Source organism: Gorilla gorilla, chromosome 5 (genome assembly GCF_029281585.2).
Source record: "Gorilla gorilla gorilla isolate KB3781 chromosome 5, NHGRI_mGorGor1-v2.1_pri, whole genome shotgun sequence".
Lineage (NCBI taxonomy): Eukaryota > Metazoa > Chordata > Mammalia > Primates > Hominidae > Gorilla > Gorilla gorilla.
The window spans coordinates 170,281,844-170,309,005 of record NC_073229.2 but is presented as its reverse complement, the minus strand read 5'-3'; the positions used below and the strand labels follow the sequence as shown (position 1 = coordinate 170,309,005).

The following is a 27,162-nucleotide window of genomic DNA, read 5'->3' as shown; positions in this document are numbered from 1 at the left end:
AAAGAATAACTAGAAATGTAAAATAATTTTCTCATGGGAGATACTTTAGCTGATTTTCCCAAAGAAGGTGACTGTAAACAGTGAAATAAATCTCTGAAAGAGAGAGAAAGTTAAAAGGAAACTAAGATTAATGCCAATATCTCTTAAACAAAACAATCATGGTAAATCTAGAACTCTTATCTCATGTTTTGTTTTGTTTTTCCATTACCCCACAAACTTACTAATTAATAGCACAGATTCTGGTGTTGCAGTCCCTAACTTCAAATCCCAGCACTGGCACTGCAGCATTTTTTGACAAGTTACTGTACTCCGTACATTGAAAGGGGAATAATATTAGTACCTATCTTATCACATTGTTGTGACAATTAAATGAGTTATGTGCAAAGTTCTTAGAACAGTGCTTATATATAGTAAGTCCTAAACAGGTATTATCAGACGCAGGTACATCATCAGCATCACAATCATTATTACAATTATTATTATAGTGAGCATAATTCTGAGAAGCATCTTAAATAAAGCTTTCATAGAGACAAGAAGAAATGATTCTTTTGCACAATGATTAATTTGATTGTGATTAGTTAATTTGCTTGGTAAGAATACTATGCCAATTTATTCAAAGTCAAAGGTTTGATTCTCCCCTGGGTCTGCTGGCTATATTTCATAACAACAGATTTATCCTAATACTGACCAGTTTATTCTATGAATTCTGGTTTTAACAAAGTGGCTGGTGAAAAAATTGATCAGCCCAAATTAATGAATAATATTAGATAAGTCTATAAATACATCCCTACTGATCTTAGATTAGTCATATTGTCTTAATATATTATAAATTCTAGGACTGGAAAAATGTTTAAAGATGATGTGGAGCCAAATATTTTATTTTAATAGAAAAAAATAGGCTCCAAGACAAAAAGCTACTAAGTAAATAAGATCACATAATTGCTTCATGGCATAGCTAGAACTCTTAGTCCATGTTTTGTTTTGTTTTGTTTTGTTTTTTCATTACCACCACATTTTTTCAATCTATAATATTTTTATTCCCTATGAGAACTTCCTTTTTTAAAAGTCCATTTTTCTATCAGTATAGTTCATTATTCCATTCTCAGCAACTCATTCCAAGTGGTCAAATACGGAGCTTTGAAGGCCTTTGTAATGACTTTGTTATGAAATAAATAGGGGGTCATTTTAAGGCATTAGGCATGTAAGGTGATGAGTGACACTACTTGACTTAATTTCTTAGAAGATCACTTTGCCTTCTATGTTAAGACTAGATGGCCAAGAGGTCCAATTCTGAGGTTATCACAATAAGCCAAGGGAAAATGATCATGGCTTGGACCAGGATGATAGCAGAGGAAGTGGTGACAAGTTGTCCACATCTGAATATGTTTTGATGGTAGTGCCAAGAAGAGTTCCAGACACATTGCATGTGAAGTGTGAGAGAAAGTAACAGACATGGAGACGAGGGCATGTAGGTCTTCATTTAAAAAGTCCTATTTTTTTTTTAACCAAATCTCTCCTGCTGCTATCTACACCACGATTTACTATATGAAAAGAAGTTCATGACCACCTACACAATGCCCCTCTTGTGACTCTGGCAGTAGACAGAATCATACCGTGTGTTATGAAAGAAACCAAACAATGGCTTCTGATCTCAAAAAACTTCAACATTTGGTAGATAAAATCCCTTAGAAAGGGAGGGATATATATTTGACAGCATTACTAATGTAGCTAGAAGTTGTAGCTTGAGGTTAAACTGTAGCTATTCTGGACATGTCTGCTGAAATGAGGGAACCAAGCCCACCACATGTCCATTGACATGAGTGACAGAGCAGCATTTAGGATAGAATCCATCCCCGATAAAGACAGGGAATCAGCCACCTAAAGGGAAGGCTACTTCTAAGGATGGCATCGTCTCACTACTTGGCTCTGTCCCCAGCTCAGCTCCTTATGAACTCATATCTGAATGTCATGGAAGGGAGAGAAAATTGTGAGCAAAAAAATTTTAAAGGCTGCTTTCATTAAAATTCTCTAAGGTTCGAGATTAAACGCCAACACCATTTTGATAGACACTCGTGGAAAGTAGCCCAGAAGAACAGAGAGACACTTTCCTTCACTTGGCAAAGAGTATGGTATAGCTTTGTCATCTCAATGATTCCATGCATCAGTGACCGTAACTATTAGCACAGAAAGCAGTGTCCTCAGAAGCTCAGGTGTTCATTGCGACAATAGCTCCCTCGGATATGTCAGTGGAACCCAGCAGAGGTGGGGCAGATAAGAGGAATAAAAGAGGTAGACATCACATGTAGCTGACCTCTTCATAGACAAGCACATAAACAAACACATGTAAGACTCTCAGAAATACTTGTATGCGTTCAATTGCATTATTAGGAGGTAAAATAAAAGAGCTAGAAAGACTTAAGTTGCCATTATCATTCTTGTCCAGCTCACAATGGTGACAGGATACATTTTTCACACTCCAATTACACACCGCACAATTTTGTGTAATTACGTTTCATAATTAGGTAGTCTATATGCCCCGAAGCTCACAGGTTTGCCACATCTTTTCAATATCTCCAGAACCCAGGTAGATAGTCTCTCTTGAGGATATTATAAAAAGAATAAATTCTGCAAAACAGACTATTGTTGTTTTGTAAATTATAAATATGAGAATTTTTTAAAAACAAGCAACCTTCCTAAAAGCCGTCATGTTACAGAGCAATGGAAAGGCCTGAATGTCTGGACACCCTCTGTCCTGGTGCATATATTACTCCATGTAACACTTCAACAATACTGCTTACCTTCTTTTCACTCCTAAAAGAAATAACATTTCTTATTTAAATACACCTTAGAAGAACTGCTTTCTTATGAACATTTTATTGGCTTCCAAAAACTGCACCATGTTGAAGACGTCAAGTTGACTCTGTGTGCCAGTGTGCCAATTTTGCCCACATTTAATAATTATCTTAATCATGAATTACAATTTGACCTTGGCTCCACACCTCCTCATGCTTGGAGAGTATCTCTGTTTCTTTATGCATTTATTTGTATTTCTATCCTATTTTCTTTCAAAAAGTCCCTGAAGTGTCTTATACCTCTAATTCCAGGTGATGGCAAAGTTAGTGTTACTAGAATTGCAGTCATTATTATAAACACAAGGACAGAAGGGAAAGGTCCAGTGAGCATGTCCACACCAGTACTACCCAGCTTCCAGAGCAGAAGATCAGTGATTGAGGCTCTTTAATGGGTGTGATATGATTGTAGTGTACCCAGAAGAAGAGATGGGAAGAGACAAAGAGCTTCGGAAGATGAGTGTGATAAGGTTGAAGATCAGTAGAGATCAGGTAAACTCAGTAGATTCCTGGGGAAAATTGAGCAGGTTATTTATGCAATATTAGAAGCTGGCAAATTAAACAAGATATCTGTTAGGTCAAAAGCCCTGTGAAAAATCCAGTGATGATGACCATCTATTGCCAAACAAGTACACGTGATTTAGAAAGAGAACAGAAATTTTGGGAGCCACCACCAGCAATTCCAGAAATCACATGCAGAAAGCATCAGAATTAGCTATCTCATAACTGTGACAAGATGATATATTATAAAATTCCACAGTTCCGTTGCATATCTTCACTTGTCTTTAGCCAACTCTGTAAATTTCAAATCTTAATACATATTTTCCTTTTTCACTGCTGTCCTTTATCCACTGATATCTCAATAAGATGCTCATGTTTAGGAGGTAGGAAGACATAAGCATCGGCTTGGGTGTGGAGAAAGCAAGTGAAACAAATAATTCTCCAGATCAAGACATATTCTGCCAAACAGCTTTCCATCTTTTTTTTTTTTTCTGAAAAAGTATCAGTATCTTGTTATATGCTGCTCTGCTCTTGTTTTTCTTTCCTTTTTTTTTTTTTATAGTTAAGGTCTCACTCTGTCACCAAGGCTAGAATGCAGTGGCACCAATCATAGCTCACTGTAACCTCAAACTCCTGGGCTTAACCAATCCTCCCTCCTGAGCCTTGTTCTGCTGTTGTTTAGCAGGAAGATGCCAATATTCACATTAACAGTGAGATCCAGAACTAATGTTCAGCTCAGCACTGCACATCTCTCCAACTTTGGAGTTAGCAAGTCTAGTTTTGTGAAAGCAAGCATATGTGTTTCAAAGTGTGTGTGTGCATGTGTGTGTGTGTGAGAGAGAGAGAGAGAGAGAGAGAAACTTACCTTCCAATGAGTGAGAACTCGCCCACGACGCCAAGGCGCCGCATGGCGCTCAGGAGTCCTCGCACTGTCATGCCTTCACAGAAGCAGACCACCACTCTGGCCTTGGGAAGCCTCTCTCGGAGTTTGCGCAAGAGTCGGTCAAAGCTCTTCTCCCCAGCGTTGCTGTAGATTTTGTCAGAATGGGCGATGCAGAGGCCTTCCTGGGCAGCCAGCTCTTTGAAAGCGTCCATTCCGCTCTCCCCATAATTCCCTGTCCAGAAACAATCAGCAGATGTTCAAGACAACTGTGGCAATAACACTACTTACACAATGGAATAACAACTTGTTAGTCACAGGAATGGAGAGAACGGACTTGCCAAATAATTTGTAAATATGACTGAGACTGAAGGAAGATCTGGATGGATTAAAGAGAGTAATCAAATGTAACCAGACAATCAACTCTGTGGAAATAATGAGAGACGATCTGAGCTAGGGAACCTATAATGAGACATGTTTTATAAAATGAAGGATTGCTGCCCTATTTTACAACCATTATTAATAGTTCTCGTCCCGGATTTTAACCACGTAGGAGAGATCAGTGCATCGGACTAGGGAGATCAAAGGAGCATGAAGAGAAGCTCTGTTTATTTGAGGACTTGCTTCAGCTGGCTGCCAGGTTAAGAGACAGACACTCTTGGTAACATAAAGTCCTGCAACGTTTCCACGAAGAATGAGTAAGCAAAATAAATGGAACACCTGGCCAGGCCAGAGATCAGCAGACCAGAAACAGCTATAGGGCTTTGTCAAAATCCACCATCCTCTGACTAAGTGATGGGATTATGAGAGGTTTGTGTCTTATATTTTGATTTTTGTTTTATAGCATTCTTGTAATAAAATACACTTCAAAAAACTGAAAACTCATAGAAATCAATGAGATAAATATTACACGTTACAAGTTCCCTGTCTCTCTATTCCACTGATGATTTTAGCCCCCATTTTATGAGCCTCTGTGTCTCTATTCCTCTCCCGAAGTTTGAGGATTTTCACTTGTATGTGGATGATACATCTGATACCATGCCCTCATGATTTCTCAAACTCTCCCCTTCCACTGATGTTTCCTGTAACCCACACATGTCCAGGGTCACACTTTTGACCATGTTATCACAGATGTTTCTAATACCTCTGAATGTGGATGTCAAACATCCATCTCTGCTACCTCATCTTATCATACAAACTCATATATTCTACTACCTCTACTGCAGCACTTTTTCAACCTCATCAAAATTTCAAATCCATTAACCTTCCTGTTTTTTCCTTCCATCCTCCCTCCTGTTTCCTTCTTAGCCCAGCTTAGATTTCATAGTCTACCTCTTAATTGCTTCTTGCAAATTCCTTAACTCTCTTATGTTTTCCTGACATTAATGCTAGTTAAACCCAACCATCTACCTATTCCATGTCTACACCTGAGCACCTAAATATGGCTAAAAAAGACACAACCTTGCTGAATGGTTTTATTTAAAATTCATCAGCACATGTACCAAAAGGGATATTCAATAGCACAAGGAAATTATACTACATCACCCCTGTAAGTAAATTTTCTTACATAAGGAAGAAATTATTTCATTAATGATTAAATATTAAATATTTCATTAATTATTTCATCCTTACTCTTCTCTCTTCAAATTTCCAAACTACCAAAACCATTCCCACTCCCCATTTTGGCTTGGTCGTCATTTCATATTTCAATAAGAACATAGAAACAGTCGATCAAAAACTAGCTTTGCCTCCCACTACAACATCTATAAACATTTCTTCACTGGCATTTATATTATCTATCAATCTTTCTGTTGTAAATTTGAAGTGTGTCTACTTTAGGTTAGAGCCAACTCCTGCTCACGGACACTAGATCCCATCACTTTTTGTCTATTCAAGGAGTTTCTCCTACAGTTGTTCCCTCTCTTGGATAATCAATTTCTCCTTCCTATCAGTGTCAATCAAAAAGAAAAATACCCCTGACCTCACTGTCCCTCTTGAGTTACTCATTCATTGCTCCTGTTTATAGCAACAATAGTTGCCTAGGTCAATGTATTTGTTTCTTCTATTCTTTCCTTTTTAGCATTTTTTTTTCTCGTTGTCTTAGTTGACTTCTAATTGATATACAAAAACTGTACACATTTAATGTATACGTCTTGATGAGTTTGGACATAGGCATACCCATCACCTCAGAATCTTCTCTTATCAAAATCTTCTCTTGTCAAGATCAGCAATAATCTCCCTGTTTCCATATCTTGTGATCTGTTGTCTTCATCAACCACCCAGTTGCATTCAACAGTCGGCCATACCCTCCTGGAAACATTTTATTCTCTTTATTTCTGTGATACAACCTTCTCCTGCTTTCCTCACTTCACTGGTCACTCCTCAGTATGTTGGTTGGATTTTCTTTCTCTGCTCCAATTGTCATACCAGGACTCAATCCTGAGAAATTTTGTCTTTTTCATCTATACTCTCACCATAGGTACTCCCACTCTGTCACATGCATTCAAATGATATTTGAATGCCACTGTTGAATCTCAAATATAGATCTTCAGACTGAACTGCCCCTGGGATCAAAAGATTGGTTTATTTAGTTGCCTACCTGATGGTATCCATTTATAGACACTTTAACATATTTGAAATAAAATTATTTCCTTCTCTACCTTGCAAATCTACTTCTTCCAGACATCTATTAGTACATGATGCCATTACCCACCAAGTTGTGCAATAACAAAATTTGAGAACTACTTTTATTTCTGTCTTTTTCTCACATTCCAGGACCATTCCTGTAGCCCTTATCTCTAGAACATTCTTAATCCTTTCTCTCTCCTCTGTTTCAGCCTCTGCCACTCTAAACTGTGTCTTAGGTCAGGTTATTTAAAAACAGAGCCTAATATGAAGATTATTGTTCAAGTAATTTATTGAGGAAGAGAAGGCAAAGAGAAGCAGGGAAGAACAGTAGGAAAGAGCTAAGCAGAAACATCATTTAAGCTAAAGAATAGCTTCAGGCTGACAACACAATAAAGTGCTAGAGCACATTACACCAGAGAGTTAACCCCACCTCCAGGCAAGGGATCCCCTTGTCAGTCAATCATTGGCTAAGGTCCACAAGAAGGAAGATCAGGTACTGCCTCCCAGGAAGCTGGCAACCGGGACTGATAGAAGCCTACTTTCTTTTTTTCTTTTGAGCCAGAGTCTCACTCTTGGTCGCCCAGGCTGGAGTGCAGTGGCACGATCTTGGCTCACTGCAACCTCCGCCTCTTGGGTTCAAGTAATTCTCCTGTCTCAGCCTCCTGAGCAGCTGGGACTACAGGCATGTGCCACCACACCTGGCTAATTTTTGTATTTTTAGTAGAGACAGGGTTTCACCACATTGGCCAGGCTGGTCTTGAACTCCTGACCTCAGATGATCAACCTGCCTCAGCCTCCCAAAGTGCTGGGATTACAGGCATGAGTCACTGTGCCTGGCCGATAGAAGCCTACTTTCATGGTAGCTAGGAGACTGGCACACACAGCAGGTAAAGGAAATCTGGGTGGGCAAAGTATAGTATCCTCTACACCAAGTAAATATCAGCTTTTCCCTAGACAAGTGCCGTAGGCTCCTGATTGGCCTCCCTGCATCCATTCTTGTTCTCAGTGATTGATTTCACACCTAGCAACCACAGTAATCTGTTAAAGTGTAAATCTGATTTTGTCACTCCTTTACAGAAAGCTACACTTGCATTCTAACATGCTTGGAATAAAATGGAAACTCCTTTCCCTGGACTACCAGGCTGTGCATGGGCTTCTCCATAAGACTGGAGAAGGTGAGGGAGGGAAAGTGAGAAGAGATGAGGTTGGAGAAATTGGAAGGTTCATCCCAGGAGCCTTTTCTCTTTTTCTGTTGGGGGAATACCCCAAACTCATGCATGCTATTTCCATCACCTGAAAAGATGCTCTGCTACTGGGTGATCTTATCAGTCATATCATGAAAGAAATATCACCTCCTTTGAAAAGCCTTTCCTGATCAGTTAGCTTAAAGCAACCTCTAAGTAAATCCTGGTCATTCCCCATGCTTTTATCTCAATATAGTCATGTGACACTTTACCACAGGGATATGTTCTGAGAAATGTGTTGTTAGGTGATTTTGTCATTGTACAAACATTATAGTGTGTTTCCACAAACATAGATGGCATAACCTACTATACACCTATGGTATATCGAATAGCCTATTGCTTCTAGGCTACAAACTTGAACAGCATGATACTGTACTGAATACTGTAGGCAACTGTAACACAGTGGTAAGTATTTGTGTATCTAAACATAGAGAAAGTACAGTAAAAGTACCATATTATAATCTTATTATGATTGTGAGACCACAATCATATACGGGTGACCCATTGTTTCCCAAAATGTCATTACTGGTGCATTGCTGTACATATTACTGATTGTTTTATTTTTCTTTTTCCCCTAGAATGTAATCTCCACGAGAAAATATTCTTACAGCTTTTTCAATGATGTACTCATGATAGTTCTAGATACTTAAATGCACAGCAAAGGTGCATTTGTTGTATCAGCCCAATGGAAAAATGGGCAAAAGTTATAAGCAAAAGCAATTTAAACAAAATAAGTAAAAGTGGGTAACAGGCATATGAAACAAATCACTGAACAGTATTTGTTATCAATAGAGTACCTTTAAAATGAAACATTATTTTTTACCTAATAGAATGCTAGAAGTTCAAAGATTAATAATATTCAGTGTTGGCAAGGTATAAGTATATACACTGTTTGTGAAAGCAGTTCTAACTTTTGGTGCACAATTTGGCAGTAGTTTTCAAAATTTTTTAAGATAAATATCAGGTAAATGCAGCAATTATTTAAGAAAATAATTGTAAAACTATGACAGTATTCAGAAAGGACTTGGGACTTAAATGTCAACATCTGTAAAAGTTTCATGAGCATTGTAATTAAATCTAATAAGACGTTCCTGTATTTTTTTAAAAAAGCTTTCTTATTTCCTTTTTTATAACATTAAATGATCAAATTAATGCATTTTTCTCTTAATTCAACCACCTTCAGTAACCTAATTCAGTCCAGTGAAGCCCAAAAGAAGCATTAACACATCACAAAATCCTCAGCTCCAAAGACTGTGGAAACATGTCACGACTCAAAAGACAGGCATTGACTGATTACAAGGGAGAAAACCACACACAGCTGGCCAGCGAATGGCTTATTCATCTGCAGAAGAGGGCACGAGGAAGGAAGTCAGATGCCACTTTCTCACAATACATGCAGGTTCAGGAATCTACAAGGTAAATAGACATCACTAGCAGACCCTCTCAGCAGAAGTCACTGTCGGCCTGTCAGAAGATTGTGTTACAAGGAGAATGATTTTACTGCAGGGTGCCCGCCCTTGGACTTCAATAAAAAAAAGATTTTGCTCCTTTTTGAAAACACATGCAGGTTAAACGAACAAGAATGCTCTTTGCTTTAGAATAAGAAAATCCTTGTGTTTTAAACCTAATAAAGACCCTTAGGCATACTCAGAAAAACAGATCAGCTTATAGACAAGGAAACTGAGGCACAGAGAGGTGAAATATCTCACCAATGGGCACGAAGCTTATTGATATGAGAACTGGAACAGCTCTGTCCTGATTCTTAGGTTACTTCTTATTTCTGTTAGTAGCAAAAAGCAGTTAAACATGTATGTTTCATAATCTAAAATGTCTGGATGAGTTAACTGGTTTCATGAAATGTTTGTCCCAATTTCTTTATTTATATGTTCTTGTTTGAACAACAATTCTTTTTGTTGTTGCTGTTCAACTTTTAAGTTCAGGGGTGCATGTGCAGGATATGCAGGTTTGTTACACAGGTAAACACCTTCCTTGGTGGTTTGCTGCACAGATCAACCCATCACCTTGCAAGCCCAGCATCCATTATCTATTCTTCCAGATGTTCTCCCTCCCTGCACCGCTTCCCATGACAGGCCCTAGTGTGTGCTGTTCCCCAGCATATGTCCACGTGTTCTCATCTGAACAGCAATTCTTAACTACACATATTGATAGAGAGCTGAGTATTATGCATTTGACTATGTTTAAACTCCCCATTTCTCTCATGATACCTAAAAGGCTCCAAACTTACATATAAATTTCCATGAGTGCAGCACTAATGTAGAAAGAACTTGTCCTTTTATCAATCTTTACTTTAAAAATTGTATTTGCACACATTATCTTAGTTGATTCTCAAAACAACCCTGTTATACGCATCGTATTGATAACAGTGTTAGATGCAAAGAGCATACAAACTGAAAAGGAAACCACCTCCCATTGAGCTTAACATTCTATTACTTTCATTTACTAAAAACAGAACTAATGACATGACAAGGACAACTGCAAGTATCTAATAGAGGTGCTATGGGTTAAGAATCAGGAAAACTGTCTAAAGAAAGTGTCACTTGTTCTGAGTCTTAAAATAGAAGCAGATTCTCCATAAAGAGAAAGAAACTAGGGGACATGTGCTTTTTGGCTATCTACCAGGTCATGAGCAAGCAATGTCAGGCTGAAGATAGTACACCCAGCCACGAGCCCACCCTCTGCCTTTCCCCAACCCCATTCTGCCACTTAGGCTTCTTCCTGCTTTTGCTGGCTTGAAGAATTTATCTAGATAATTCTCTGTGTCTAGTATCTGTAGCTCTGAAAGAAAGTTGTGAATATATAAAAAAGTGACCTATAATAAAACACTTAAGAAATAAAAAGGCTGTGTAATTGTAAACACTCAGGGCTGGTAGAGAGCTGCATATTTTCTTTGGATTAGCAAATATTTTATTGAACTCTTAACCTGAAAAATTCCCTGTGCTCTGCCCTTTAAGAGTTGCCAAGAAATGTTAGACATTGACTCTCCCTTCAATTTGATGAAAATTTACTATGTGTCTGGCACTGGGATAAACACCTAAGCATTTCATTTATTCATCATAATAACTCCATATAGAAGTTATAACCCCTCTTTTACAAGTGAGGATGTGGAAGCTCAAAGAAGTTAAGTAACTCATCCAAAGGGACACAGTGGTGGATCTAGGATCTTAATCGGAAATTCTTGCTCATAACCACCATTTTGTACTGCTTCCTCCATGGACTTACAGTATAGGTGTGAAGGCATGACACAAGCACACAAAATACAGCAGCAGTACTGAGCCATATATGCTACATGAAAAATAAAAACTACCATCATCCTAGATTTAAGGATGGGAGAGCAGAGATAATCAGAGAACACCTCTTCAGAAAAGTAAGAAGGAAAATGGGCCTGATGCCAAGCAAGGCATTGGCATTCAGGGTGAATGGGAGTGAATGTGAATCCATAAGAGGTATTTTTAGAGGCAGTAAGTAGAGAAGACCCACTGGAGCAGAAGGTTCATGATTTACAGAATGACACTCTGTTTAAAGATCTTTAGTGAGGCCTCTGGCATACCCCTACAAGATTGCAACGTGGTAATGTGCTATATGTTGCTGCATTGTAGAAGATTTTAAAACAGACTTTATCACTGTTAAGATCCTGCCTAAAACCTAGAGAGTACAAGAGAAAGGGAAGAGCAGCATCTGACAAAGTCCATAACATACACAATTTAATATGTTGAAAAATCTTAATTTTTATCTTAGTTATGTGACAATATTTACAGAGGGTAGGTTACATCAAGATATGCTCTAAAACTAACTTCTAAACAGAACTGATGGGATATTTATGAAGGAGAACACATGGAGCTTACAAAGAAATCCTATTATTTGAATAATCATAAAAGTATTTTAAAATAATAGAAGTGGACATGATTGTTTATACCAGAGTAAAGTTAAGATAGGCACTGAAAATGAGGGTAAAATGGGATCTCAGGAGAGAAAATAATGGCTGCAACTCTGAGTTCTCTAAACTATGTATGATTTTGAAAAGTCAGACATAATTATCCAACTGGAAAAATGGAAATGTATTCAGAAAAATTGATTTATAGTGACTTAGTGGCTAAGTTTCATTGAGCCATGAAACAGATTGTGTTGTATTTCATAATCACCTGTATGAACTGCCATCATGGCAAAAAAGTAGGCACTGAAAACTAGGCTTTAAATTGATTTTTTTTCCACTCCTAAAATATTGAGGATATATTTAAAACAATCTGAGCTCCATTTGGTGGCTCAAGTAACATTTCAGCTATCATGTAGCACTTAGTTCAAATCCTGTCAGTGCATCTTCAAATACTTTCTTGGTCAAACAACTGTATTCAACATTGCTCATTCCTGCATATTTACACATCAGTTATACCAGGGGAAACATTCATATAGAGAAAATATGTAGATATTTGTTTGTACACTTTCACTAAAAAAAAATGGTTTTCCTTTGGAGAATCTGCTGTCTTATACTCTAGACACTCTTAATTCCTGGGTTATTTCATGTAGTCTCTCTCATTCTCCTGTGATGATGAATCCATTCCTGATCTGGTCCCTTGGGTCACAGATCACTCCCTGTCAACCAACTACTTTGCCTCCTATGACATCTTGGACAAACAAGAGAATGTCGCATTTAAAAAATATTTCTTGGAAAGTCTTTATTTCTCCTTCATATTTGAAGTATAATTTCACTGGGATGAATGGATAGAGAAAATGTAGTGTGTGTGTGTGTGTGTGTGTGTGTGTGTGTGTGTGTGTGTGTGTTTACACAGGAATATTATTCAGCCAATAAATAGTGAAACCTGTCATTTGCAACAACATGGATTGAACTGGAGGACATTATGTTAACTGAAATAAGCCAGGCATACAAAAACAAGTATTGCATATTCTCACTCATTTGTGGGAGCTAAAAGTTAAATCTCATGGAAATAGAGTAGAAGGATGGTGACAAGAGGCTGGGAGTGGTAGTGGGGAGAGAAAATAAAGAGGGGTCGGTTAATGAATACAAAAATACAGCTAGATAAAATGAATATCTACTATTTAGTAGCATCATAGGGTGACTATAGTTAACAAAAATTATTGTATATTTTAAAATAACTAGAAGAGTAAAATTGGAATCTTCCTAACAAAGAAATGATCAATGGTTGAAGTGACGAATATCCCAAGTACCCAGATTTGAGCATTGCACATTGTACGACTGTGTCAAAATATCACATGTACCCCATAAATATGGACAACTATTATGTATCCAAAAATAAAAATAATTTTTTAAATGAGCAATAAAAGGTAAAACAAAAATAAGAATTTATGTGAATAAAATTGATTTCATAGCACCTTCTGGAAAACTACTGTAATACTCAACATCTATAACTATCAGGAAATTCTTTTTTACCTAAATTTCTTATGATAAAATCTAAATTTGTTTGTTTCCTCTTTATTCTCAGTGCAGACAGATATCAGCTGGTTTAAATTATTCTTTGGGGAGAGGGGAGGTGGTCCTTCTGGAAGTCATAATTCAGATTTCTCTTCCCCAGCAGAGAAACAACCCCTATTACTTTCACTTTTCCTGGCAGCCTTTCAATTTGTTTGGTTCTGCTCTGCCACTTAATACCTGGAAAATGTTATGGGTTTCCTGCCTCCATCCAAACATCTGCTGAGTCCTCTAACACAGTCAGCATGATGGGTCTGGTCAGTCAGAGGTGAGTGAATCATCACCTGTCCCGGTGTTCCCAGGTGGTGGCATGTAAGGAAATTTATATTCAAGGTCAGTGAAGGAGCTGCCTCACACAGGGCAATCAAAGAGAACAAAAGAATCTTACAAGCAATTTTCCAGCCTCACCTCTGTTCCAGCTTTGGCAGGCACAAGTATAGCACCCAAGTAGAAGAAGGAGATTTACTACAAATTGGGTGTTTTCTTTAGGTAATAGCATAGAGGCCCAGTAATCTTTGTCCTCTTGCTTCACTGTGTTCTCAGCTTCGTGTTCCCATCGTGCCTTACAGCTAAATGATTGAGAGGATGAGACTTAAAGGCAAATCAACCTGGTTTGAATCCTGCATCCTCAGTAAAGAGCTGGATAACCCTAGAGTATTTTCTTTTCTAAGTTTTGGTCCCTTTTGTGTAAAATGGAGGTCATAATGCACATCCAAAAAACTCATCATGATTATTAAATTATATGTAATAATGACTTTAAATTTCCCAGAACAAAGAAAAGTGCAGGGAATATTCTCAACGTCTTTCTACAGCTGTAGAATCTGAAAGTGGACATAAGGCTTTAGCACTGACCCAATAGCTTTAGCCTTATGCCCATGTTCCTATTTATAAAACCCAAGCTCATGATTGTTTCTTTACTGCAGTGCTTCACTGTCCACTCATGGTCACCTTGTGTCCATGACTTTCTGCCACACTTGCACAAAGAAAGTCCTTCTCTTTTTTATTTTGGGGCTTTTAGTGTTTAGGTTTAAAGATGTATTGAAAGTCTACATTTATCTATGTCCAGCCTCTGTCATTGAGTCTTCTTTAAGTTACAAACACTCATGCTTCACTGTATCCATTTTAGAGCTTCATACAATGATCCACTTCATTGATTCTCTAACTTCAGTTAGCTATTTATGAAATGGAGAAAGAAGTTAAGAGAAGGCAAAATCTAAGTGGTACAAAAATACAAAAGGAGATCATCATTCTTGGAAAAAAACCCAGCATTTCCCACTGTGGTTTCCACGTGCAAGAAACAGGTTCACAGGAGCAATTCTATCTCACCTGTCCACTATCCTTACCTATGTGGTATTGGTATATAATCAAAAACAGGAAGGTTGTATATAGCAACAACAAGTTCAGAAAAATTACCTCCAAATTACACACACACACACACACACACACTCACACAAAACTGTATATGCTTGTTAATGATAATATCCACTGTTGGCAAGAGTTCATGTTAATGGTGTAATAAATTTTTCTCATCTTTTCGGTAAAAAATTTGTAATATTAATATCAATACTATGAAGTATGTTAAATTATGTTCATATCCTTTGACTCAGAAAATAATTTCATTTTCCACGAAGTTTCAGTCACAAAAATTATCACAGCACATATTAGAAATAATAAAAACAGAAAACAATTTGTGTCCAACAATAGGAGGTTGGTATGTATTTATAAAAATAATGCATGCAAACATTTTGAAGGATGATATAAAAATGTACTCAATGTCAGGGAAAATATTTATGTCATATTTTTAAGTGTCAGCGTGGTTTAAAATAGAATGCAAAATATAAATCCAATTTTTAAAAATATATATCAGTACATTTACATATATAAAGTTTAAAGAACAAGTATAAAAATGTTAACAATAGTTTTATTTAGATGATAGAATTATATGTAATTGTGTTTTTATATTTTTAATATTTTTTGTTTCTAAGTTATCTACAATAATCAGGTATTAATTTGTTAATATAAATAAGTTTGAAATAAAAATACATAGGGATGAAAACTGAATGCCATGCCAAGCACAGCTATTACAGGGTATTTGGGAAATTTTTCCAGAAGGGAATTGAACCGCTCATAATGCCTACATATCAATTTTTCTTCCCAAAGGAAATAAGAAATACTAATGTTGTAGTGACTGCCTTTAAGTAAAGTTGGCCATAGGCTATGTGCCACTTTCTGTGATATCTACATACTTAGATTAAAAGACCATGTGTAATACATACAGATTTCTTGATAGAAATCCTGAAATCTGATGTGAGAGCCCTAATTTACTAAAGAAGCAATTAGTCTTCTTTTTTTCTTTTTCTTTCTTTCTTTTTTTAAGTTGAAGACTCAATGAGACTGAGTTTGGGAGATGTAGATTTATTGATCTATGAGCCTCTGCCTTAAGAAAAAATATACAGGACTCAGGACCCCCTCTCTGTTTGTTGTAAACTTCCAACAAGGGCTAGGCTGCAGGCCTAGTCACCTCTTCTCCAACACAAGGAAGCAGTTCAGCTTGAGCACAGGATGGCTGGCTCATAGAGGACTTCCCTTTAGGCAAAGGGCTAGAAGCAGAGAGAATAATTATTTTTAATAGGAAATAATGCTGAATAAAACCTGTTTCACCAGCTTCGGTGTCTTGGTATTCTGAATATTCTGTCTCACTAAAGTTAAAAGAAATTAAAGTATGACTTTGTCCAGGGAGGATAAGAAACACAAATGCCTTGTGATCCTAAAACGGTGGTATAATGTGAACACTAGCATTTATGGAGACCTTATGTCTTAATTATCATCTTTCATCTTTACCACAACTTCGTCACCTTATTTGTCATAATTCTCTCCATTTACAGAGGAAACTGAGGACTAGAGAACTTAAGTAACTTGCCCAAATACTGTCAGAGCTGGGATTTGAATTCAGATGTGCCTGACTCTAAAGCCTATGGCTCTTAATTATTTACCTACAACACGTTCTATGTTTCAGACTCCAGTAGTTTTCTATACATTATCTATTCCTCTGTTCTTCTTTAATAAAAAATACTCACTTTTGTTTGGAGTGACCGGGCATAGTCAAAAACACCTACCTGCCCAGATGCCCTTGTAGCTAGAGAAGCAAAGTGACCCAGTTCCAGGCAGTGAGATTTAAGCAGAAGTTGTCAAGTGAAGCTTCTGGGAAATTTTTGAAAAAGTCAGATGGCAGATGGTCTGCTTCTTAAGCCTTTTGTCTCTTCTTTTTTTAGCCAGTAAATGGACTTGAGCCTGGAGGTGTAGCAGCCATGTGGTAACAATGGAGGGTCAAACATGAAGACTGTATTACTCTGTTTTCTGTTGCTTATAAAATAATACCAGAAACTGGGTAATTTATAAAGAAAAGGAACTTAATTCTTAAAGTATGGAGTCTGGGAAGTCCAAGGTCTATGGTGAGCATCTTGTGAGAGTCTCTTTACCGGTGGAGACTCACTTCAGTGGCCCAAAGTTGGCACAGGGCATCACATGGTGAGTAATTTGTGTGTGCTCATGTGCTAACATGCTAGCTCAGGCTTAATCTACTCATGAGGGCAGTCCCTCTTAATCTAATCACCTCTTAATGCTCTACTTCTCAATACTACCACATTGGGGATTAAGTTTCAACATAATTTCAGAGGGGATGTTCAAACAATAACATTCCACCATGGTCCCCAAAACTCATGTCCTTCACAAATACCTTCATTCCAATCCCATCACCCCAAAGTCTTAATTCATTCCAACACCAACACAAAAGTCCAAAGTCTAGAATTTCATCTGGGAACATGTGAAATCAAAGCAGGTTATCTAATTTCAAGATACAATAGTAGGCCGGGCACGGTGGCTCACGCCTGTAATCCCAGCACTTTGGGAGGCAGAGGTGGGCGGATCACGAGGTCAGGAGATGGACACCATCTTGGCTAACACGGTGAAATCCCGTCTCTACTAAAAATACAAAAATTAGCCAGGTGTGGTGGTGGTTGCCTGTAGTCCCAGCTACTAGGGAGGCTGAGGCAGGAGAATGACGTGAACCCGGGAGGCAGAGCTTGCAGTGAGCCAAGATGGCGCCACGTCTCAAAAAAAAAAAAAAAAAAAAAAAGATACAATGGTAGTACATAGGCACAGGGCAAATATTTACATTCCAAAAAGAAATAAGCCAAAAGAAAGTGTTAAGAGGCCTTAGGAAAGTCTGAAACCCAAGAGAGCAGATGTTAAATCTTAAGACTTCAGAAGAATCTCCTTTAACTATATGCCCAGTGTCCTTTGCACACTAGTGAGGGGAGTTGGGCCCCCAAGACCTAGGACAGCCCTGCCCCTATGGTTTGACTGGGCTCAGTACACCTAGCTGTCCCAGACTGGCACTGCACACTGGTAGCTCTATAGTTCTGAAGTCTCAGTGGCAGTCCCACTCTCATGGCTCCAATGGGCATTGCCCTAGTGAGTACTCTGCAGAAGCTCCAACCCAACATTTCTGTTCATTATTATTCTAGTAGGATATCTCTGCAGTGCCTCTATCCCTGTGACAAGTATCTGCCTTAACTCCTGGCTTTCCATGACATCCTGTAGAATCTAGGTGGAGGATGCCAAACCACCACAGCTCTTGCTTTCTACAAGCCTGCAGAATTAGCACCATGTGGACGCCACCAAAGTTTACAACTTATATTTACCAGAGCTGCAGTGCAAGCTGTACCTAGGGCTACTTGAGCCATAGTTGAGCAGCTGCGCAGTGTGCTTGGGGACAGAGAGTAGAGTTCTGAAGTGGCCCTGGGCAGCTAGCTCATAGAGATAGTCCTGGGCCTGTCCCCTGGGAATATTCTGCTCTCCTAGGCTTCTGGGGCTGTGATGGGGGGACAGCCTAAAAGATATCTGAAATACCTTTGGGGTCTTTCTTCCATTGTCCTGAGGAGTAGCACTCAGCTTCCTTCTATCTGTGCTAATATCTTCACCATATGGTTGCTGAGCTACAACCTTGGTTTCTTCATCTGAACATACTTTTTCACTCTTTATGTGCCAAAGTGAGGGTTTTCCAAATATTTTCATTCTGCTTCCCTTTTAATTATGTATTTTGTTTTTAAATCATTCCTTTTTTCCTGAATTTCGGGATTAGCAGCCAAAAGCAACCATGCAGATTCTTCCGTTTTGCTTAGAAATTTATTCTGACAGATATTCTAGATCATTACTCTTAAGTTGGACTTTCCACAAAGCCCTTGGGCATGAACACAGTTCTACCACATTCTTTGCCAATCTATAAAAAGGATAGCCTTTACTCCAGTTTCCTATACTTTTTTCTTCAGTTTCACTGTAAATTTTAACACAATGGCCTTTACGATCTATGTTTCTATTACCATTCTGGTCATAATCACTAAACCAACCTCTAAGGAGTATCAGATTTTCCCCATCTTCTTGTCTTCTAAGCCCTCATCAGAATCACTCTTAATGCTCTGTTCATAAAAGCACAGACCTTTCTAGCCTTCTCCTCTAAACTCTTCCAGTCTCTTACCCAGTTCTAAAGCCACTTCCACATTTTCAGGTATTCATTATTGGCAACAACCCCACTCCTGGTGCCAATTTTCTGTTGTAGTCTGTTTTTTATTGCTTATAACAAAATATCTAAACTGAGTAATTAATAAAGAAATGTAATTTCTTTCTCATAATGATGGATACTGAGAAGTTCAAGGTTGAGAAGCATCGTCTGGTAAGAGCCTTGTTGCTAGTGGGGACACTGCAGAGTCCTGAGGCAGCACAGGGTATCACATGGTGAAGAGGTTGAGTGTGGTAGCTCAAGTCTCTCTTCTTTCTATAAAGCCACAAGTTCCACTCCCATCATAACCCAAACAAAATATATATGCTGAAGTTTTAAAATCCAATGTAGCTGTATTTAGAGATTGGGCCTAAAAGGAGGTAATTAAGGTTAAATAATGTCATAAGGGTGGCACCCTGATCCAATAAGATTAGAAGCCTTCTAAGAAGAGACACCAAAGTGCTCACGCTCTTTATGAGCAGAAACCAAGTATGTGAGAACCTGTGAGGGCACAGCAAGTGGTACCCATCTGCAAGCCAGGAAGAGAGCTCTCACCAGACACCAAATTTGCTGGAAACTTGATCTTCAACTCCCCAGGCTCCATAACAGTGAGAAAATAAATTTCTATGGTTTAATCCTCCTAGTCTGTAATAATTTTGTTATGGTAGCCCAAGTAGGCTAATACAATATGAAATTTCCCAAAAAAATTTTCAGAATGAGAGCCAGGAGTCTTGATTGCCTCTAACTAGCTATGACCTTGAGCTGGGTATCATTCTGTCTTCTTTATTCATGTTCAAAATAGAGGGCTTGTACTAGGAAATCTCTAAGGTTTCTTATAGCATAAGCATTTGGTGATTCTAGAGCAATATGAATCAGCACTCTTTCATAATCTGTAGCCTCATGTCAAAACATTTTTCATATTCTCAGTATTCAAAGTAAGCACCTGCTTAGCAGATTTTTTTCAACAGCTTTTTTCTTTCCCAATCTGATTTCTTTTACAAGTGTATTACTGTAGGGGAGGAGAAAGCATTTGTTGTGCAGCCACTTAAAATGTATCTTGCCTGCAGATTCATTTTTGCCAATATTCATTTTTAGGTATGCAGTCACTGAAAAACAGGGAACAAGATACTGCCCTGCAGAAACACCCAACATATGACAAAACAAGACCACTTCCAGAACAAGCTCATCAGGTGAACCTGAACTAACAGAAAGACATACTGCCCAGCATCATTGGATTGACATTCATCAGGATACAGCTGTTCTCCTATCCCTCCAAGCAGCTACTTTTAGCCACCTTATGCTCAGTGGAATCAATTCAACCCTATTACTAAGCTCTCAGTCTCCTCCTATTTAACCCCACATTTTATATATCTTTTACATCATCAGTAGAAAATAACATTTAGCTAAGTCAAAATAGATTTTACCCAGGGTCAAAAGGAAATTAGGGTATGGAAGAAAAGTTTCCTTTAATTCAAAGAACGTGAGGACCTCTTGAAGTAAATGTAGTGAATTTAAAAGCCCTTGGAGAACCCATTGCCTTGAAGGGAAGGACCCAGTCCTGGAGGATTCATTATCTGCTGACTAAAGAGCTCTTAGGCCCTGAATAATCAGTACTGCTAGCAAGGTAGCGCACATCATGGGCCTTGGGGGAGACTGAGATGTGCTGGCTTCAGGTGTGACCCAGCACATTCCCAGCTGTGGTAGCTATGATGGGAGACTACTTTCTTTGAGAAAAGCAGAGAGAAAAGTGAAGAGGACATTGTGTTGCAGCCTAAGTACCAGCTTGGCCACAGTGGGTTAGAGTACCAAGCAGGCTCGTGGGGTTACTGATTCCAGGCCTTGGTTCTTGGGTGGAATTTCTCAACCTTCCCTGGGTGAGAAGAGAGCCCACTGCCCTGAAAGGGTAAGTCTCAGGCCTGACAGCATTCACCACAAGCTGACTGAAGGGCTGTAGGGCTTGAGTAAACATAGGCAGTAGCGTGGCAGTACTGTCTGCAGGCCTGTGGTGGTGGTCTATGGGGAGAAACGCCTCTGCTTGTGGAAAGGGAGGGTAGGGTGGGAAAGACTTTGTCTTGTGGCTTGAGTGCCAGCACAGCTGGTGTAGACTAAAGAACAAGGTAAATTCCTAAGGTTTCTGACTCCAGGTCCTGCCTCCTAGATGGCATCTCTGGGCCCACCCAGGCCTGGGGGAACTCATCACCCTGAAGGGAAGGACACAGCCTGACTTGTTTTGTCACGTACCAATTGTGAGCCCAGCAAACATAGGCAGTAGCCAAGTAGTAGTTACAGTGGGTCTTGTGTGAGTTCCACACTGCTGTGCTAGCTTCAGGTCTGACCCAGCATAGTTGCAGTGGTAGTGGCCACAGGAGTGCTTGTGTCACCTCTCCCACAGCTCCAGGCAGCTCAGCACAGAAAGAAAGACTCTATTTGTTTGGGAGAAAGTCCCGGAAGATAAAAAGGGTATCTTACCGGTAATCAGAGAATTCTTCCAAATCTTATCCAAGACGACCAAGGTGGTACCTCCATGAGGTGGTACTTATACGGGAGCTACAGTGTTACTGGGCATCTGGTGCCCTCTAATGCAGACATGGCTGCAATGACCAAAAACTTAGATAACAACACCCAAGTCCCTTTGAATACCTGCAAAGCCTTCCTAAGAAAGACAGGGACAAATAAGCCAAGACCTTGAAGACTATAATATCTAACTCTTCAATATCCAGCCACCGACAAAATTCCACAAGCGTTAAGACTATCCAGGAAAACATAACCTCACCAAATGAACTAAATAAGGCATCAGGAACCAGTCCTGGAGAGACAGAAATATGTGACCTTTTGGACAGAGAATTCCAAATAGCCGTTTTGAAGAAACTCACTGAAATTCAGGGTAACATAGAGTAGAAATTCAAAATCCTATCAGACAAATTTAACAAACTGATTGAAATAATTAAAAAGAATCAAGCAGAAATCCGAGTTGAAAAACACAACTGACATGCCAAAGAATGCATCAGAGTCTCTTAATAGCAGAATTGATCAAGCAGAGGAAAGAATTTATTAGCTTGAAGACAGATTATTTGAAAACACATGGTCAGAGGAGACAAACAAATAAAAAACAATGAAGCATGCCTAGAAGATCTAGAATATAATCTCAAAAAGACAAATCTAAGAGTTTTTTGCCTTAAAGAGGAGATGGAGAAAGAGATATGTGTAGAAAGTTTCTTCACAGGATAATATCAGAGAACTTCCCAAACCAAGAGAAAGATATTAACATTCAAGTACAAGAAAGTTATAGAATACCAAGCAGATTTAACCCAAAGAAGGCTACCTCAAGGCATTTAATAATCAAATTCCCAAGGTCAAGGACAACAAAAAAAATCTTAGAAGCAGCAAGAGAGAAAAAAAAAAAAACTAAGAACAGACAATGGATTTCCAGTATGTCTGGCAGCAGACTTTTCAGTGGAAACATTACAAGCCAGGAAACAGTGTCATGACATATTTAAAATGCAGGACGAAAAAAAATCTTTTACTCTGGAATAATAATATATTCAGTGAACATATCCTTCGCCCATGAAGAAAAAATAAAAACTTTCTCAGACAAACATAAGTTGAGAGATTTCATCAACACCAGACATGTCCTACAAGAAATGCTAAAGGGAGTTCTTCAATCTGAGAGAAAACAAAATTAATGAGCAATAAAAAATGATCTGAAGGTGCAAAGCTCACTGGTACTAGTAGGTACACAAAAAAACATAGAATATTGTAGCACTGTAATGGTGGTGTGTAAACGACTCACATCTTAGGTAGAAAGACTAAAAGATGAACCAATCAAAATTAATAACTACAACTTTTCAAAACATAAATGATACAATAAGATATAAATAGAAACAACAAAAAGTCAAAAAGGTTTTAAACTTCTGTTAAAAAAAGTTAAAAAACTTTTTCAACAAAGTTAAAAAGCAGACAAAATTGAAGCGTAGAGTTTTTATTAGTTTTCTCTTTGCTTGTTTGTTAGTTAATTTGTTTTTGCAATCAGTGTTAAGTTTCCATCAGTTTAAAATAATGGGTTATAAGATATTATTTGGAAGCCTCATGGTAACCTCAAACCAAAAAACATATAACAGGCTGGGTGTGGTGGCTCATGCCTATAATCCCAGAATTTTGGGAGGCTGAGGTGGGTGGATCACGTGAAGCCATGAATTCAAGACCAGCCTGGCAATCATGGGGAAACCCCATCTCTAGTAAAAATACAAAAATTAGCCCGGTATGGTGGTGCATGCCTGTAATTCCAGCTACTTGGGTGGTTAAGGCACAAGAATCACTTGAGCCCAGGTGGCAGAGGTTGCAGTGAGCTGAGATCGTGCACTGCACTCCAGCCTGGGCAACAGTGTGGGACTTTGTCTCAAAAAATAATAATAATCATAATAATAATATGGATCCAAAAAATAAAAAGCAAGAAATAAAAATATACCACCAGAGAAAAATCACCTTCACTAAAATGTAGACAGGAAAGAAGGAAGGAAGGAAGGAAGGAGAAAGAAGGAAGGAAGGAAAGAAAGAAAGAAAGAATAAAGAAAGAAAGGAGAAAAGAGGAGAGGAAAGGAGAAGAGAGGAAAGAAGCAAAGGGAAGAGACGGGGAGAGGAGGGGAAGTGAGGGGAGGGGAGGGGAGGGGAGGGGAGGGGAGGGGAGGGGAGGGGAGGGGAGGGGAGGGGAGGGGAGGGAAGGGAAGGGAAGGGAACAAAGCAACCAGAAAACAAATAACAAAATGGCAGGAGTCGGTTTTTAGTTATCAGTAATAACATTGAATGTTAAGTCGACTAAACACTCCAATCAAAAGATATGGAATGATTGAAAGGATTAAAATAAATAAGACCCAATGATCTATTGCCTATAAGAAATACACTTCACCCATAAAGACACACACAGACTAAAAATAAAGGAATGAAAAACTATATTCCATGCAAATGGAAGACATAAAAGAACAGAAATAGGTATATCGGACAAAATAGATTTCAAGATAAAAACTATAAAAAGAGACAAGGATCATTATATAGTAATAAAGTGGTCAATTCACCAAGAGGATATAACAATTGTAAATATATATGGACCCAACACTGGAGCACCCAGATATATAAAGCAAATGTTATTAGAGCTAAAGAGAGAGATTGGGCCGGGCGCGGTGGCTCATGCCTGTAATCCCAGCACTTTGGGAGGCTGAGGCGGGTGGATCACGAGGTCAGGAGATCGAGACCATCCTGGCTAACACGGTGAAACCCCGTCTCTACTAAAAATACTAAAAATTAGCCGGGCGTGGTGGCGGGCGCCTGTAGTCCCAGCTACTCGGGAGGCTGAGGCAGGAGAATGGCGTGAACCCAGGAGGCGGAGCTTGCAGTGAGCCGAGATCGCGCCACTGCACTCCAGCCTGGGCGACAGAGCGAGACTCCGCCTCAAAAAAAAAAAAAAAAAAGAGAGAGATTGATTCCAGTACAATAATAACTAGAGACTTCAACCCTGTACTTTCAGCATTGGACAGATCATCCATACAGAAAATCAACACAGAAACGTCAAACTTAATCTGCACTATAGATCAAATAGACATAATAGATATTTACAGAACATTTTATCCAATGGCTCCAGAATACATATTCTTCTCAGCATATGGATAATTCTCAAGGATAGACCATATATTAGACCACAAAACAAATCTTAAATAATTCAAAAAAATTGTAATTGTAAAAAGTATCTTCTTTGACCATAATGAAATAAAACTGGAACTCAAGAGGAATTTTGAAAACTATATAAAATGGAAACTAAACAGTATGCTCCTGAATGACCGGTGGGTCAATACAGAAATTAAGAAGAAAATTGAAAAATTTCTCGAAACAAATGATAGTGGAAACACAACATACCAAAACCTATGGGATACCACAAAAGCAGTATTAAGAGGAAATTTTAGCGCTGTAAGTGTCTACATTAAAAAAAAAAAGAACATTTCAAATAAACAACCTAAGTATGCATCTTAAAGAACTAGAAAACAAGAGCAAATCAAACCGCAAATTAGTAGAAGAAAATAAATAATGAAGATCAGAGCAGAAATAAATGAAATTAAAACAAAGGAAACAATACAAAGGATCAATAAAATAAAAAGTTAGTTTTTTGAAAAGATAGACAAACCTTTAGACATACTAAAAAAAAGCAGATAAGGCTCAAATAAAATCAGAGATTAGAAAGGATCATTACAAGGTACTATAAGCAACTATATGCCAATAATTGGACAACCTAGAAGAAATAAATAAATTCCTAGACACATACAACCCACCAAGATTGAACCAGGAAGAAATCCCAAACCTGAACAGGCCAATAACAAGTAAGAAGGTCAAAACTGTAATAAAATGTTTCCCGGAAAACTAAAGCCTGGGAGCTGATGGCTTTGCTGCTGAATTTTACCAAACATTTAAATAACTAATACCCATCCTACTCAAACTATTCCAAAAAATAGAGGAGGAGGGAACACTTCACTTGATGCTGAAAGCATTTGATGAAATTCAACATCACTTCATAATAAAAAAAATCTAAAAAACTGAGTATAGAAGGACGATACATCTACATAATAAAAACGATATGCAACTGACGCACATCTAGTATCATACTGATGGGGAAAAACTGAAAGCTTTTCCCCTAAGATCTAGAACACAACATGGATGCCCACTTGCACCACTGTTATTTAACATAGTACTGAAAGTCCTAACTGGAGCAATCAGACAAGAGAAAGATATAAAAGGTATCCAAATTGAAAAGGAAGAAGTCAAATTATCCTTGTTTGCAGATGATGCAATCCTATATTTGAAAAAATCTAAAGACTTCATCAAAAAAACTATTAGAACTGATAAAGAAATTCAGTAAAGTTGCAGGATACAAAATCAATATTTAAAAAATTAGTACCATTTATATATGCCAACAGTAAATAATCTGAAAAAGAAATCAAAAAGTAATCCCATTTATAGTAGTCACAAATGAAATTAAATACCTAGGCATTAACTTAACCGAAGAAGTGAAAAATCTGTCCAATGAAAATTATAAAACACTGATGAAATAAATTGAGCAGGACACAAAAAATGGAAAAATATTATATGTTTATGAATTGGAAGAATTAATGTTGTTAAAATGTTCATATACCCAAAGCAATCTATAAATTCAATGTGAGCCCTATCAAAATACCAACAATGTTCTTCATAAAAATGGAAGACACAATCCTACAATGTTTATGGAACCAGATAAGACCCAGAATAGCCAAAGCTATCCTGAGGGAAAAAAAATTGAGGAATCACATTACCTGACTTCAAAATACACTACAAAATATAGTAATCAAAACAGCATGGTACTGGCATAAAAACAGACACATAGACCAATGTAACAGAATAGAGAATCCAGAAACAAATCCATATATCTACAATAAACTTATTTTTAACAAAGATGCCAAGACCATACAATGGGGGACTGGACAGTCTCTTCAATAAATGGCATTAGGAAAACTGGATATCCATATGCAGAAGAATGAAACTAGACCCCAGTGTGCCATATACAATAATCAAACCAAAATAGACTAAAGAGTTAAATCTAAGACCTCAAATTATAAAGCTACTAAAATAAAACATCGAGGAAACTCTCCAGGATATGGAGTGGGCAAAGATTGCTTCAGAATACTCCACAAGAATAGGCAACCGAAGCAAAAATGAACTAATGGGATACATCAACTTAAAAAGCTTCTGCGGCCGGGCGTGGTAGCTCACGCCTGTAATCTCAGCACTTTGGGAGGCCAAGGGGGGTGGATTACCTGAGGTCAGGAGTTCAAAATCAGCCTGGACTACATGGCAAAACCCTGTCTCTACTAAAAATACAAAAATTAGCCAGGCGTGGTGGTGCATGCTTGTAATACCAGCTACTTGGGAGGCTGAGGCAGGAGAATCACTTGAACCCAGGAGGCGGAAATTGCAGCGAGCTGAGATTGCGCAACTGCACTTCAGCCTGGGTGACAGAGCAAGGC

The 27,162-nt window shown here is 38.2% G+C and overlaps 1 protein-coding gene across 5 annotated transcripts in view; it reads right to left on the bottom strand.

The window, feature by feature from the left end:
* The window catches only part of GRM1 (glutamate metabotropic receptor 1), a 478,923-nt gene that overhangs the window by 272,592 nt on the left and 179,169 nt on the right, over window positions 1-27,162 (bottom strand). For all 5 annotated transcript variants that reach the window (XM_055391792.2, XM_055391793.2, XM_019030188.4 and 2 more), the window contains one exon: window positions 4,216-4,465. In XM_055391792.2, the coding sequence (XP_055247767.1) occupies window positions 4,216-4,465 (250 nt within the window). The remainder of the gene's footprint in view (window positions 1-4,215; window positions 4,466-27,162) is intronic.